The sequence below is a fragment of the Ahaetulla prasina genome, chromosome 1 (genome assembly GCF_028640845.1).
Source record: "Ahaetulla prasina isolate Xishuangbanna chromosome 1, ASM2864084v1, whole genome shotgun sequence".
NCBI lineage: Eukaryota > Metazoa > Chordata > Lepidosauria > Squamata > Colubridae > Ahaetulla > Ahaetulla prasina.
This window is the reverse complement of record NC_080539.1, coordinates 223245307-223257902: the sequence shown is the minus strand read 5'-3', so window position 1 is coordinate 223257902 and position 12596 is coordinate 223245307. Positions and strand designations below refer to the sequence as shown.

The following is a 12596-nucleotide window of genomic DNA, read 5'->3' as shown; positions in this document are numbered from 1 at the left end:
GAGTTGCTAACCTAATATTGCATAGCTTCTTCTCTGGTAATATTGTACTACTAACTAGAGCATACAAAACATTTGCTAGACCAATTCTCGAATACAGTTCATCTTTCTGGAACCCTCATTGCATATCGAACATAAATACAATTGAGAGAGTCTAGAGATATTTTACGAGAAGAGTCCTCCATTCCTCTACCTGCAATAAAATACCTTATGCCACCAGACTCCAAATTTTGGGCTTAGACAACTTAGAACTATGCCGACTTAGGTCTGACCTAAGTGTAGTACATAAAATTATCTGCTACAATGTCCTACCTGTCAATGACTACTTGAGCTTCAACCACAATACACGAGCAAATAATAGATACAAACTCAAGGTAAACCGCTACAATCTTGATTGCAAAAAATATGACTTCAGTAACAGAGTGGTCAATGCCTGGAATGCACTACCTGACTCTGGTTTCTTCCCCAAACCCCCAAAGCTTTAACCAAAAACTGTCTACTGTTGACCTCACCCCATTCCTAAGAGGTCTGTAAGGGGCGTGCATAAGTGCACCAGCACGCCTACCTTCCCTGTCCTAATATTCCTTTTTATTTACTCTTTTCATGTATTCAAATTATGTTTATACTTTTACCTGTTATCTTATATATGCTTGACAAATAAATAATAATAAAACAATAAATAATAAATTTCCTGCAACCTTATATAGAAACCAACCTACACTAAAAACACAGAAGAGTACAGTGTGACAGACTAAAGTCACAGATAGATTCAGTGTAAAACACAATGCAGTTTGCTTGATTTTCACTTATCATGTTATATGAACAAGCAATTAAAGTTTGCACACTATGCTTTATGGCTTAATGTAGTGTATGAACCTATCTAACTATGGTTTATTCAATAAACTCTGAATAAGCAACTCATGGCTTATTGCAAGGTATGAACCCAGCCACATAGTTATCGTGGCCACTAGAGAATGTGAGTATGTAGAAAAAGAGTCTCGCTGGATCAAGGCTGTTCCAGTTTCTATGCGTCTGAATAGACCATCAGATGTCATAAAGATGGGGGAGACACCATAAATGGAAGCAATAATTCAGGTTTTGAATGGAAACATTTCTCTACTTAGAAAAAGGCCCAACTAAAATATAGAGGAGTATCTTATAAAGAACATCTCCTGTGTCTCCACAAACAGCAACATCTCATAATGTGTATTCAAGTGAAAAGCCTCTTCTTATTAGCAGCAGAATATTTAAATCTGAACAAAATAATTAATACTTTAATACTTACCCAGCCCCAAATAGCCATTCTGTCCTTATCAACAAAGCTCATTTCAGAAAATAGCCTAATTAATAACAGAAAAGTGCACATATTCAGAAAAGTCTTATCTTATTCTTCTTTGCAACACTTCCTTTCCCCTCGCCCGCCTTGCTCCTTGGAGAATAGGCGTATTAAAATGTAATACATAAATATTAATATTCAGTACTTATTTGCAAACAAGTTTTTTTTTCTATTCCACTTTTTTTAAAATAATTGGTTTATCAGTTAGGAACAAACGAAGTAGAAAGAAGGCTACTTGGGTTAGAAATAGAAGAGAAATTAGTGCATTTGTGTTAATCAAATTTTCATTTTCAAACTAATATATGAATCTTAACACAACTACCCATCTAAATTCGTTTCTCTGAAAGTTACAGTCCAATTCATCAATCAAAAAAGTAGGAGCATTAAGGAAAGGCCTGCACAAAATGTTTATATCATGCAAATACAGTAATTAACTATGTTATATGACAACTGTTTGCAAAAACTGTGTATTAGATTAAAAAAAATACTGTAAATTTGGATTAAAAAAAAAAAAAACCACACCCAAAATTTATATTAATATAAGGAGAGGATGATAAAAGTTAGTAAACAGAAAAAATGAGAAACAAAGAAAACCAAGCCTACAAAATTCTGCAAGAAGAAGAAACATTCAGTTTCCAGTTAATCCAGTTAAGATGTTAACTATCCTAACTAAAGCAACAAGGCACAAACATACTTGGCTGCTGAGATCTGATCTTCAACTTCATAGGTTCCCAGTCTTCGGTATATTGCATGCAAAATTTTATCTCCTTGAAAGCCGCTTCCTCTACCATCGAAGCTAGCCACAATAATCCCTTCGGAGCTTGCCAGATACGTAGACCAGTTGATCCGGAAGATAGCATCTGCTTTCTGACTACCAGGCCCTGCATACCTGTGGAAAGAAAGTTGGTTGACTTGATCCATGCCGTGTTCTATTTGTTCTGCACTTTCCAAATTCTTACATAAACAGGGAATTTGGCTGGAACAGAAAATGTCAAGAAGCCTGCTCTTTATCTGAGTTTGCCACAAACACTGTAACAAGAGAACTGAGATTCAGGCCCATGAAACGTATCCTAATGGTATGCTGAATTTTGTATTTTCTTATTATTTGAGCCTTCGTGCAAATAAGGGAAAACTGAGCTTAAGCTGTAAGCATTTTGTTCTTCCTTCATTGCAGGAATGTCTTGATGTCTCACACCTTTTTGCCTTTTTTTTTTTTTTAATAAATTTTATAAATTTTTAACGTTACAAACAAAAAAAGAAAATACATTTTCCACCCTTGTGCGATACATTAAAAAAAAAAAGGAAAATTTGGGTCTTTGGATATATCCTCATGATTGCCAAAATCCACGTTCTCGAGGTACAGGTACCGAAGCGTCCAATGTTCCAAGCGCATAGTCCACAAATGGTTTCCAAGTCTTCCAGAAAATATCTTCTTTATACACACCACTTCTAATTTTAATATCACATGTCATTTTATCATTTAAAGCTAATTTCCACATTTCAGAATTCCACTCTTCTATTCTAAAAATCACATCTAGTTTCCAATATCTAGCTATTATAATTCTACCTATTATAATCATAATTCTAATCAATTCTTTTTCATATTTTGTTAATTCTATTTCCTTAATTACCAACAATAATATAGTTTCCACTCTCAATGTTATTACTTTCCCCATCATTTCAAATATCATTTTCTCCAATTGTTGCCAAAACTTTTTAACCTTATCACATTTATACCACATATGTTCATAAGTCCCCAATTCCATCTCACATCTCCAACATTTTTTACTAATTTTTTTATCCATTTGTGACAATCTTACTGGAGTCAAATACCATTTCCAAACAACTTTATAATTATGCTCCTTAATCCTTATAGATAAGGTTCTCATAATTCTACTATTCCAATTCACATTCCAATCTGACTCTGGTATTTCCATATTAAGATCTTTTTCCCAATTTGTCCTCATCACTCTTTGTAGTTGTTCATCAGAGTTTATAATCTTATAAACCCTGCTAACGAATATTTAGTATCTCGGATTATGAAAGATGAAATTGGGCTAAACACCTTTTTGCTTTTTTTCCATAATGGAATGCATTATGGATCCTCAATTATTCATTTTCCAAATATTGTTTGACATTGTGACATTTGCTAACGGATTACTGCCTTATCCAGAACATTCAAATACCGATCAGGTCTTGCCTCAAAGCCCAGCAAACATAATTAGTGGGTTTTGAGCTGCTGCATGAGAGTATTGCTTTTGCCTATAGCGACTGGGGTTCCTACAGCACTTATAGTCATGGGCCACACAGTCGCTTGCTCGTTTCCTCATTGAATAGTCTTATCTGATGATATTAACATTTCTGGAATATATGAAGAACAAACACTCTTAATTAGTTGCCCAATTATATCTCCCCAAATGGAAATCCCTTTGTTGATGCCAGACATAGAGGTTGATCAGGTGCAAAATGGCAGCTATGTGGCTCAGATTTCTTTCTTTCTTTCTTTCTTTCTCTCTCTCTTTCTTTCTTTCTTTCTTTCTTTCTTTCTTTCTTTCTTTCTTTATTTTGTCAAGCAAATATAAGATAACAGGTAAAAGTATAAACACAATTTGAATACATGAAAAGAGTAAGAGTAAAAAGGAATATTAGGACAGGGACGGTAGGCACGCTTGTTCAGAATGAGGAGGCATAGTATCCTTTTCAATATATTAAAGCAGCTGCATCAGGGGTGAAATGCTACCGGATCAGACCGGATCGGGCGAGTAGGTAGCGGAGATTGAGTCTGGTTCGCCGATTCGGTAGCAATTGCTGGCTGGCCATGCCCCCGAACCAGTCCATGGCCCACAGTCCAGCCTTCGCAAGCTGGACACCGGGACACCTGGAAGGCAGCTTGCCACCTGCTCGCCCTTCGGTCAGGGGCCGGGGCCCATTCCCAGAGGCCGCGGAGCCTCCGCCTGCCCCAACCGGGTCAGGGAATGCACCATTCCTGACTCCAGCCTTTCCCCGGAGCTGCTGCCCGCTCGCCGCCTGTTCACCCTTCGCCTTTGGTCAGGGCCCAGGGCCCAGGGTTGCCTCATTCCCCTGAGACCCCGAAGCCACCACCTGCTTGCCGCCTGCCTCAACTGGGTCAGGGAATGCACCATTCCCCGACACCAGTCTTGCTCCGGAGCCGCCACCTGCACTTCCTTCACCACACGACGTATACTTACTTTCCTCCAGCGGCTGGCTGCCAGGAAAGGCAAGCGTCCAAAAGTTACTGGAGTCACTCTCCTTGAATATGCCACCGCCATTGCTGCTTGTTCCATGCACTGGCTGCGCAAGTGCACACCGTTTATTTCATTTATTTATCAGCAGCAGGTTGGGTGTGCGCTTGCGCAGCCGGCCCATAGAACAAGGCGGCATATTCAAGGAGAGCAACTCTGGTAACTTTTGGACGCTTGCCTTTCCTGGTAGCCAGCCGCTGGAGGAAAGTAAATATATGCCGCGTGGCGAAGGAAGAGCGGGCAGTGGCTCTGGGACAAGGCTGGTGTCGGGGAATGGTGCATTCCCCGACCCGGTTGAGGCAGGCGGCGAGCAGGTGGCGACTCGGGGCCTCAGGGAATGGGGCGTCCCTGGGCCCCAGCTCCTGACCAAAGGCGAAGGCCCAGCAGGTGGTGAGTGGGTGGTGAGTGGGCGGCAGCTCTGGTGAAAGGCCAGAGTTGGGGAATGCTGCATTTCCCGACCCCATTGAGGCAGGTGGTGGCTCCGGGGCCTCGGGCACATCCCTGGGCCCCGGCCCCCGACCCAACGTGAAGGGAGAACAGGTGGCGAGTGGGTGGCAAGTGGGCGGAGAGGCTGCAGCTGCAGGCATCTCGCAAAAAGGGAAAAGGCAGAATAGAAATTTAAAAAATTTTCCTACTGGGTTCTGTGGGTGTGGCTTGGTGTGTGGGGGGGGTTGTGACTGAGTGGGCATGGCTGTGAGGGACATTGAGTTGGCCACACCCACTCAGTCACAGGACACACCCACCCACCAAGCCACACCCACAGAACAGGCAGCAAAAAATTTTAGATTTCAGCCCTGAGCTGCATCCTACGGAAGGCTTGCATGGTTGTTTCAAAGCCTGTCCTTGGTACTGTGCATACTCTGGGTAATGCGACAAAGAATCTGTACCTGCATATACAGTTCACGTACAAACACTGTGGTCAGCCTTCAAGGCAATTGTACTTCTGAAAAGATGCAGCTGCTTTAATGCTTTGAGGATGCCTACTTTACTATTGTTAACAAAAAGTGCAAACTCCTCTTTCAATGTTTTTCACTGCCCTACTTTTTAATAAAGTGATCAAGTGAAAAATGGAAGGGTCTGGTTTTTTCCTCTCGCAATAGATCTGAAGGCTAATTATGTATCATCTGAAGAATGTACATAATTCAAAACAGATAATCTACGAATCATGGTCATGTTCACGTCCCCCTGCATGCTATCCTAAAATCCAAATGCTAATCTTCAATAAATGTAAACAGTGTACCAAGGTCCACTTTTGCTGTTCAGAGTTTTAATAAGCCTTTGATTATTGCTCACTGAAATTTTAATTAGTGAAATGATTAATAATTCCAATGATTATTATATATTATGTTTAAAATATGAATTAATAGGACAAAGAGAAACTAAATGCTTGTAACTATTGTATGCTACATTCCTTGCACAACCAATTTTCATCAAATATAGAATATTTGCATTTTATTTACTATAAAAAGCAAATTTCTATAATTTGCAGATTACAGGAAGAAGCTAATTAATGCAAATCCTTTAATATGTGCAGAGGAGTGTGAGGGAGGAATCGCATCAACAGCATATGTTCAGGATCCAGGAAATGTGCCTTCTTTGTTTATTTCTATATTATATTTGCAGGGTCGGGTTCAGTAAAAATGTATGTGTATGGTACAATTGTCTAAGCCATATTTTTCTAATGGTAGCTATCCTTTGGCCATTGTTTTTATTTAACTGCAAACTGTACAGTAGTCCTGACCTAGAGTTTACCAATTTATTTAACTACATGTCAAGATTTAAGCCCATTTGGGACAATGGATTTGCTTAATGACCACATGATTCGCTTAATGACGATTCACTTTATGATTGCCATAAAAACAGTCATAAAATTAAGTCAAGTCACATGGTGTCCTGCTTAATGACTGCAACAACTGATAATGGAAATTCCAGACTCGGTTATGTTCATTAAGTGAGGACTTTCTGTATCTCATTGGTTGGAACAGCTGGGAATATTTGAAGGCAATGAGCGTAAGACTTTTTGAGCGATTATCAAAATATGTGGCATGATGCAATTACTAAGGCTTATGCATTTGTTTCTGAGACATATATGTGTAAGAGTGAGGTTTGTCTCTTAACATCATCACTGTGACTTATTCAGAACAGGGCACTCTTAATGATCACTGCAGTTTCTGAACAACCACTAGATGGCACCAGTGAAACTCAGAAAACTCTTTGCTGCCCTATAACAATGGTTTGGCTTTTTATACCCTATATCTGATAACCCTATTTCAGAACCACAATGCTTTTCTATATCATAAATTAATTGTCACTATGATAATTTGCAGAGCAACAGCCAAATCAAACTCTTTTAGTAAAGGCAATAAGTCTTGAAGCACGTTAAAATCTTAAATGCTTGTCAATGAAATTTGTTAGAAATCTTTTTGTTGTTGTCCTGGCTGCTCTTTTTCTTCTAATCTTACTAGTGCAAAGACATTGTTTGTATTTATCTGATGACTGCATCACAGCCCTCAGAGAGAATATGAAACCAGATGCCAATAAGTTCCTCCTCTTCCTCAACAGTAATTTATTAGCAGCAATGCCTTCTGGGTGAAAGAAATGGGCCATCAGCCTACTGAACGATGACTTGCATCTCCCTGAACTGTCTGCATCCAAACTGCTTCTCAGGGGAGCAATCTGCAGCATTCAGAACTGAGGCCGGAGTAAACCAGTTTTGCTAAACCTGTCTTGCTTTTTTAAACCTTTGTACAGCATCCACAAAGCATTAGGCGGACAATACATAAATATAAACATCATTGGTAACGTGAATTAAGCATAAATAAATAAAGGTAAAAGGGCATTTTGACTTACACATCAATGAGCAAGGGATACTTTTTTGATTCATCGAAATTAGGAGGCAATATCATCTGATACCAGTATACTGAAAAAGAGAGGAAAAATAGGAAAGCAAACAAAATCATGAAATATGCATTAATAGAATAGAATAGAATTTTTTATTGGCCAAGTATGATTGGGCACACAAGGAATTTGTCCGAGTGCATACGCTCTCGGAGTACATAAAAGAAAAGATACATTTGTCAAGAATCATAAGGTATAACACTTAATGATAGTCATAGGGAAACAGTCAGTATAAATCGTAAGGATACCAGCAACAAGGTTACAGTCATACAGTCATAAATGGGAGGAGATGGGTGATAGGAACGGTGAGAAGATTAATTGTAGTGCAGATTTAGTAACTAGCTTGACAGTGTTGAAGGAATTATTTGTTTAGCATACACAGGATCCAAAGCTTGCACTACAGTAATAGAAAAAGTCTTCCATCTGCAGACTTTTGCTAGATAAAATTGATTGCTGCAATAACTGGTGACTGTGTTAATTACAATAAAAGGAAAGGCTTTATGAAATCTTGAAAGTTAGAACATTACATCAACTAAAAATCCAGGGAAAACATGACCATAAAAAAAAACATTCAAAACCACATTTAATAGTCAGATTAACCTCTGGTATAGTTTTACACCAGAACCAGCAACTGTGAATCTTAATTTCAACTCCCATAGTGAACAAGTGTAGCTGCATCTTCATAGTGAAATAAGGTTGCTAACCTCATAGTAAGCCTCATTTTTGCATCTTGGAACCAGGAAGAATTAGGGAAGAGGCATAATGTACTTCATTTTCCAGAGGTTGTTGAAGCAAATTTAGAAAGGCTGACCTTAGAAAGTGCTGAGGCTAATGGGAGATCCCAAAACAACAAAAAGCTACATTAGAAATAGAAGAAAGGCCAAAGAGATTGTGGATCTGTTGTTATGAAAAATGAATTGGTAATGGATGATGCAGAGAAGGCAGAGTTTTTAAAGTCCTACGTTGCATTTTTCTTTTCTCAGAAAAGAACAGGAACCTTAGCAGGTCATTGTTATACCACTGAGGGAACTGTGACTTAGGATAGTCAAGGACAGAATAGCAGAGGTAATAACTTAGTCACTTTAAATGATTTCAGTTTTCCAGGATAGATTATACCCCAAGGTACCAAAGGACCACTAGCTGAGATTATTGCAAAATTGTTCTTGGCAATTTCTTCCAACCTCTGGAGGACTGGCAAAGTCCCAGAAGATTGGAGGATAGCAAATGTCATCTCCATCTTTAAAAAGGAAAAGAAGGAGGACTCAAGAAACTACAGAGCTGTTGATGTCTATATTGGGCAAGGCCTTTGAACATATTATCAAGCAGCATGTGTGTGATCCCTACAACAATTAATAAAAGCCAGCATGTGCTTATTGAAAAACAAGTTGTGTCACGCTGACCCTATTTCCCTCTTTAAAAAACTTATGGGTAAATATGGTTTACCTGGACCTCAGCAAATCTTCTGACAGAATGCCTCATAATATTCTCCTCGGCTACAAGTTACTAGTGTAGAGGAATTCATTTGTGTTGTAAATGTTGTATCTTTGATGAAGGTTTTTTTTCCCTTTTATGTACATGAAGAGCATATGCACCAAAACAAATTCCTTGTGTGTCCAATCACACTTGGCCAATAAATTCTATTCTATTCTATTCTATTCTATTCTATTCTATTCTATTCTATTCTATTCTATTCTATTCACAATTGGCTGAGTGGCTGCACTCAAAGTGCTCATTAATGGCTCTACTTCAGCTTAGGGGAAGATACTGAATGGAGTGCCACTAGATTCTATGCTATTTAACAGTTTTATCAATGACTTAGATGAATGAGTGAGTTGAGAAGACACTTAAAGACACCTAAATAATATGCAGATGGTAAAAAGCTGGAAACAGTAGTTAATATTTAAGTGGGGGGAAAAAAGAAGGTTCAAAAGATTCCAGCCACATTTGAGGGTGATATGAATGTATATAATGGGAAAGAAATAAAAAGTAAAGAAATGTAAAGTTCTGCATTTGGATATATATATATAAAAGTATGTCATTAAGTATAAGGTGGGAGCTGCTTTGGTATACTGTAAAATCTGGATATCCTTATTGACCTAAGCTAACAGTATGATGCATCTATGAAAAAGTAAATGCTCTATTGGGGTGCATTAACAAGAGTCCAGTTCATAGAAAGTAATTGTTTTAGTCCACTCTGCCTTGGTCAATATTTATGATAGTGTATCCAATTCAGAGCACCACAATTACAAAAAAGATCGTAACAAATTAGAGTAAGTTTAGAGAAAAGTGATCAAGCTGGGAAAGGGTTGGGAAACCAAGTTATATTGGAACAATGAAAGATCTGAGTATGTTTACAGAAAAGTTGATAATGGAGAAATATAATTACCGTTCAAATATATGAAGTGGGAATGAACTTATTCTCTTTTGTCCCAGAGGACAGGATCAAAACAAAGGGTTACAGAACTACAGAGAACTGAACAGAAGACTAGACATCATGAAACCCTTCCTGACACTGGAGCGGTCAGAACCACAGGATATGGTTAGTTCTCTTCGCTCGAGGGTCTTCTAATGGAATTGTATGGTCACCTATCAGAGATGCTGCACTAAATCCTGTACTGTGCATTAAGTGAATGTTAATTCACTTAATGTTGTAACTTCAGTCACTAAAAAGAATGGCTGATGCTACCTGTATTTCCATTCATATAAAACATTGCAAAATTAGCCAAAAGTAGGTGAGAACAATTTCAAGTAAGCTTTCTCTAAATGCCAATTTCTCTTACAATCAGTTTTGTGTTGTATTATCACCTGGAAGGCATGGTGAAGAGAAAGAAAGAAAGAAAGAAAGAAAGAAGGAAAGAAAGAAAGAAAGAAAGAAAGAAAGAAAGAAAGAAGGAAGGAAGGAAGGAAGGAAGGAAGGAAGGAAGGAAGGAAGGAAGGAAGGAAGAGAAGAAGAAGAAGAAGAAGGAAGGAAGGAAGGAAGGAAGGAAGGAAGGAAGGAAGGAAGGAAGGAAGGAAGGAAGGAAAAACAGACTCTCGAGGTCTTCCGTCAGCTTGAAGGCTGCCCTGTCCTTTACACAGCATGAAAAGAGTCAGAACCAAATGCTGTTTGTTTCATACTTTATTCACTGATGTTTTAATTTTTCTCTTTAATTTTCTATTTTGAATGATTTCTAAATTATATTTTATTTTGGGGAGTGAATGTTTGTATTTCTGTTTTTTAAATACTTTATCAATAGAGGGTGCTATGATACTATTATTTTGGTTCATAGCCTCTCCTGCTGGTGAAAAAATGCTGCCTCCTTTTTGAACAAAGGAAAGAAGGAAGTTGCTTTTTCTCATTATTCCAAAGTGAATGGTGGGGGAGAAAGATTCAACCTTTTTTTTCTCATTAGTAGCAGAAGCTATTAATTAAAAACGGAATTCTCTTTAGTTAAGAAAAACAGCAACAACAACACTGCAAAGAAGTTGCACCCTTCCAATAGATGGGGTGGCTGGAAAAATGCTATGGTTGAAGGCATGGATCTGTGAAAGCAGTATGGGTACTCTAAGAGAGTGAATAGACTGGGAAGAATTAGGTGGGACTGGAAAAAGATGGTGTTTGAGATGGCAAGGACAAATTCCAGTAGAAAGAGATAGATGGGGTGGGGAGTGGGGGAGAGAAGTGGGGGAGAGGAAGCCAAGCTGTAGGAGCCATACAAAAAGAGAGTGGATAAGGAAGCGGACACAAAAAGGAGGGAATAACAATATTTTGGGAAGGAAGGAAGGATTGGTTTAGTGGTTAAGGCACGAGACTAGAATGTCCCACCTTAGCTATAAAAGCCAGCTGGGTGACTCTGTACCAGACACTCTCTCTCAGCCTTACTCAGCTCACAATAACAGGATTCTTGGGGAAATAGGAACACAATAACAGGATTCTTGGGGAAATAGGAACAGGAGAAAGTGTTCGATAAGTACACTATATTGAGTTATTTGTAAAAAAAATAAAAGGAAAGGGAGGGAGGGAGGAAGGAAGGGAGGAAGGAAGGAAGGAAGGAAGGAAGGAAGGAAGGAAGGAAGGAAGGAAGGAAGATTTGGAGATGGGTGAATGAGGCAACTTCGTAAGCGCAACGTTCAACTGCCTCACTTTCTGCCCTTCTGAATTAAGACCAAATGTTTCAGAGTAATCATTACTCCTGTGTGTTGCTTGCAGTACTGACCTTCCCAGTCCAAAGTGCAAACTGAAACTGATAAGTATCAGCATGACAATAATCAGAATCGCACTCAGGCTGCAGACATCATATATCCTGAATCAGCACACCTGAAAAAGCTTATAGCCTCCAACTGAAAGCAGGAATTCATGGAGGTATCAAGAAAAAGATAACCCTGGTTTCAGCAATGCTGTCTTAGCAAGCTGCTTAGTCTTCATCTACAAAGTTTCATATTACAAAATTTTAAGCCTAATGGCTCCGTTCATGTTATGAATCATAGGAGAAATTGTTTTTCTAAGGCACAGCTGATAATAATTAAGAGCTGCAAAACATTCATGTCATTCAAAATTATGATTTCAAAAAATTATGCAAATACACTGTTTTATTCAGGTTTTTTTTAAATGATTTGTTTCATTTTGTTATAAAACTACATTTTGTTTGCAAACTTACTTTGTCCATGCAGGGTAATATTTCTCAATCTTTTGCTGGGCATCTGAATTTCTTTCAATGCATTTCTCAAGTTATCATTGTTTTCTAGGGTCTTAACAGCTAGGATTAAAACAGATATATTTGATAAGTCAAAGAACTAAAACAACACGGAGAGCTGGTTTTAAAAATAAAATTACCTGGGTGGCGGTGCTCCTCTGTTTCTTTAACTGAGGGAGCCATGATCATGTGGCCGGCATGACTATATGCCATTACCTTCCCACCAAAGTGCTGTACCTACTTATCTGCTTGCATTTGCAGGCTTTCAAATTGTTAGGTTATCAGGAGCTGGGGCAAGTAATGGGAGCTTGGGTCTTGAACCCAGGCTGTCAACTTTCCAGCTAACGAGCTCAGCATCTTTAACCACTAAGCCATTGTGCCTCCTATCTGGAAGTGGGACTTACTTCCTAGTAAACATGCGTAGGAGAT

The 12596-nt window shown here is 38.7% G+C and overlaps 1 protein-coding gene across 1 annotated transcript in view; it reads right to left on the bottom strand.

Moving 5' to 3' along the window:
- The window catches only part of DPP4 (dipeptidyl peptidase 4), a 79869-nt gene that overhangs the window by 20219 nt on the left and 47054 nt on the right, over nt 1-12596 (bottom strand). The window contains exons 18-21 of the mRNA XM_058191690.1: nt 12132-12230; nt 7447-7516; nt 2028-2222; nt 1283-1337 (exon numbers count right to left, since the gene is read on the bottom strand). Of these exons, the coding sequence (XP_058047673.1) occupies nt 1283-1337; nt 2028-2222; nt 7447-7516; nt 12132-12230 (419 nt within the window). The remainder of the gene's footprint in view (nt 1-1282; nt 1338-2027; nt 2223-7446; nt 7517-12131; nt 12231-12596) is intronic.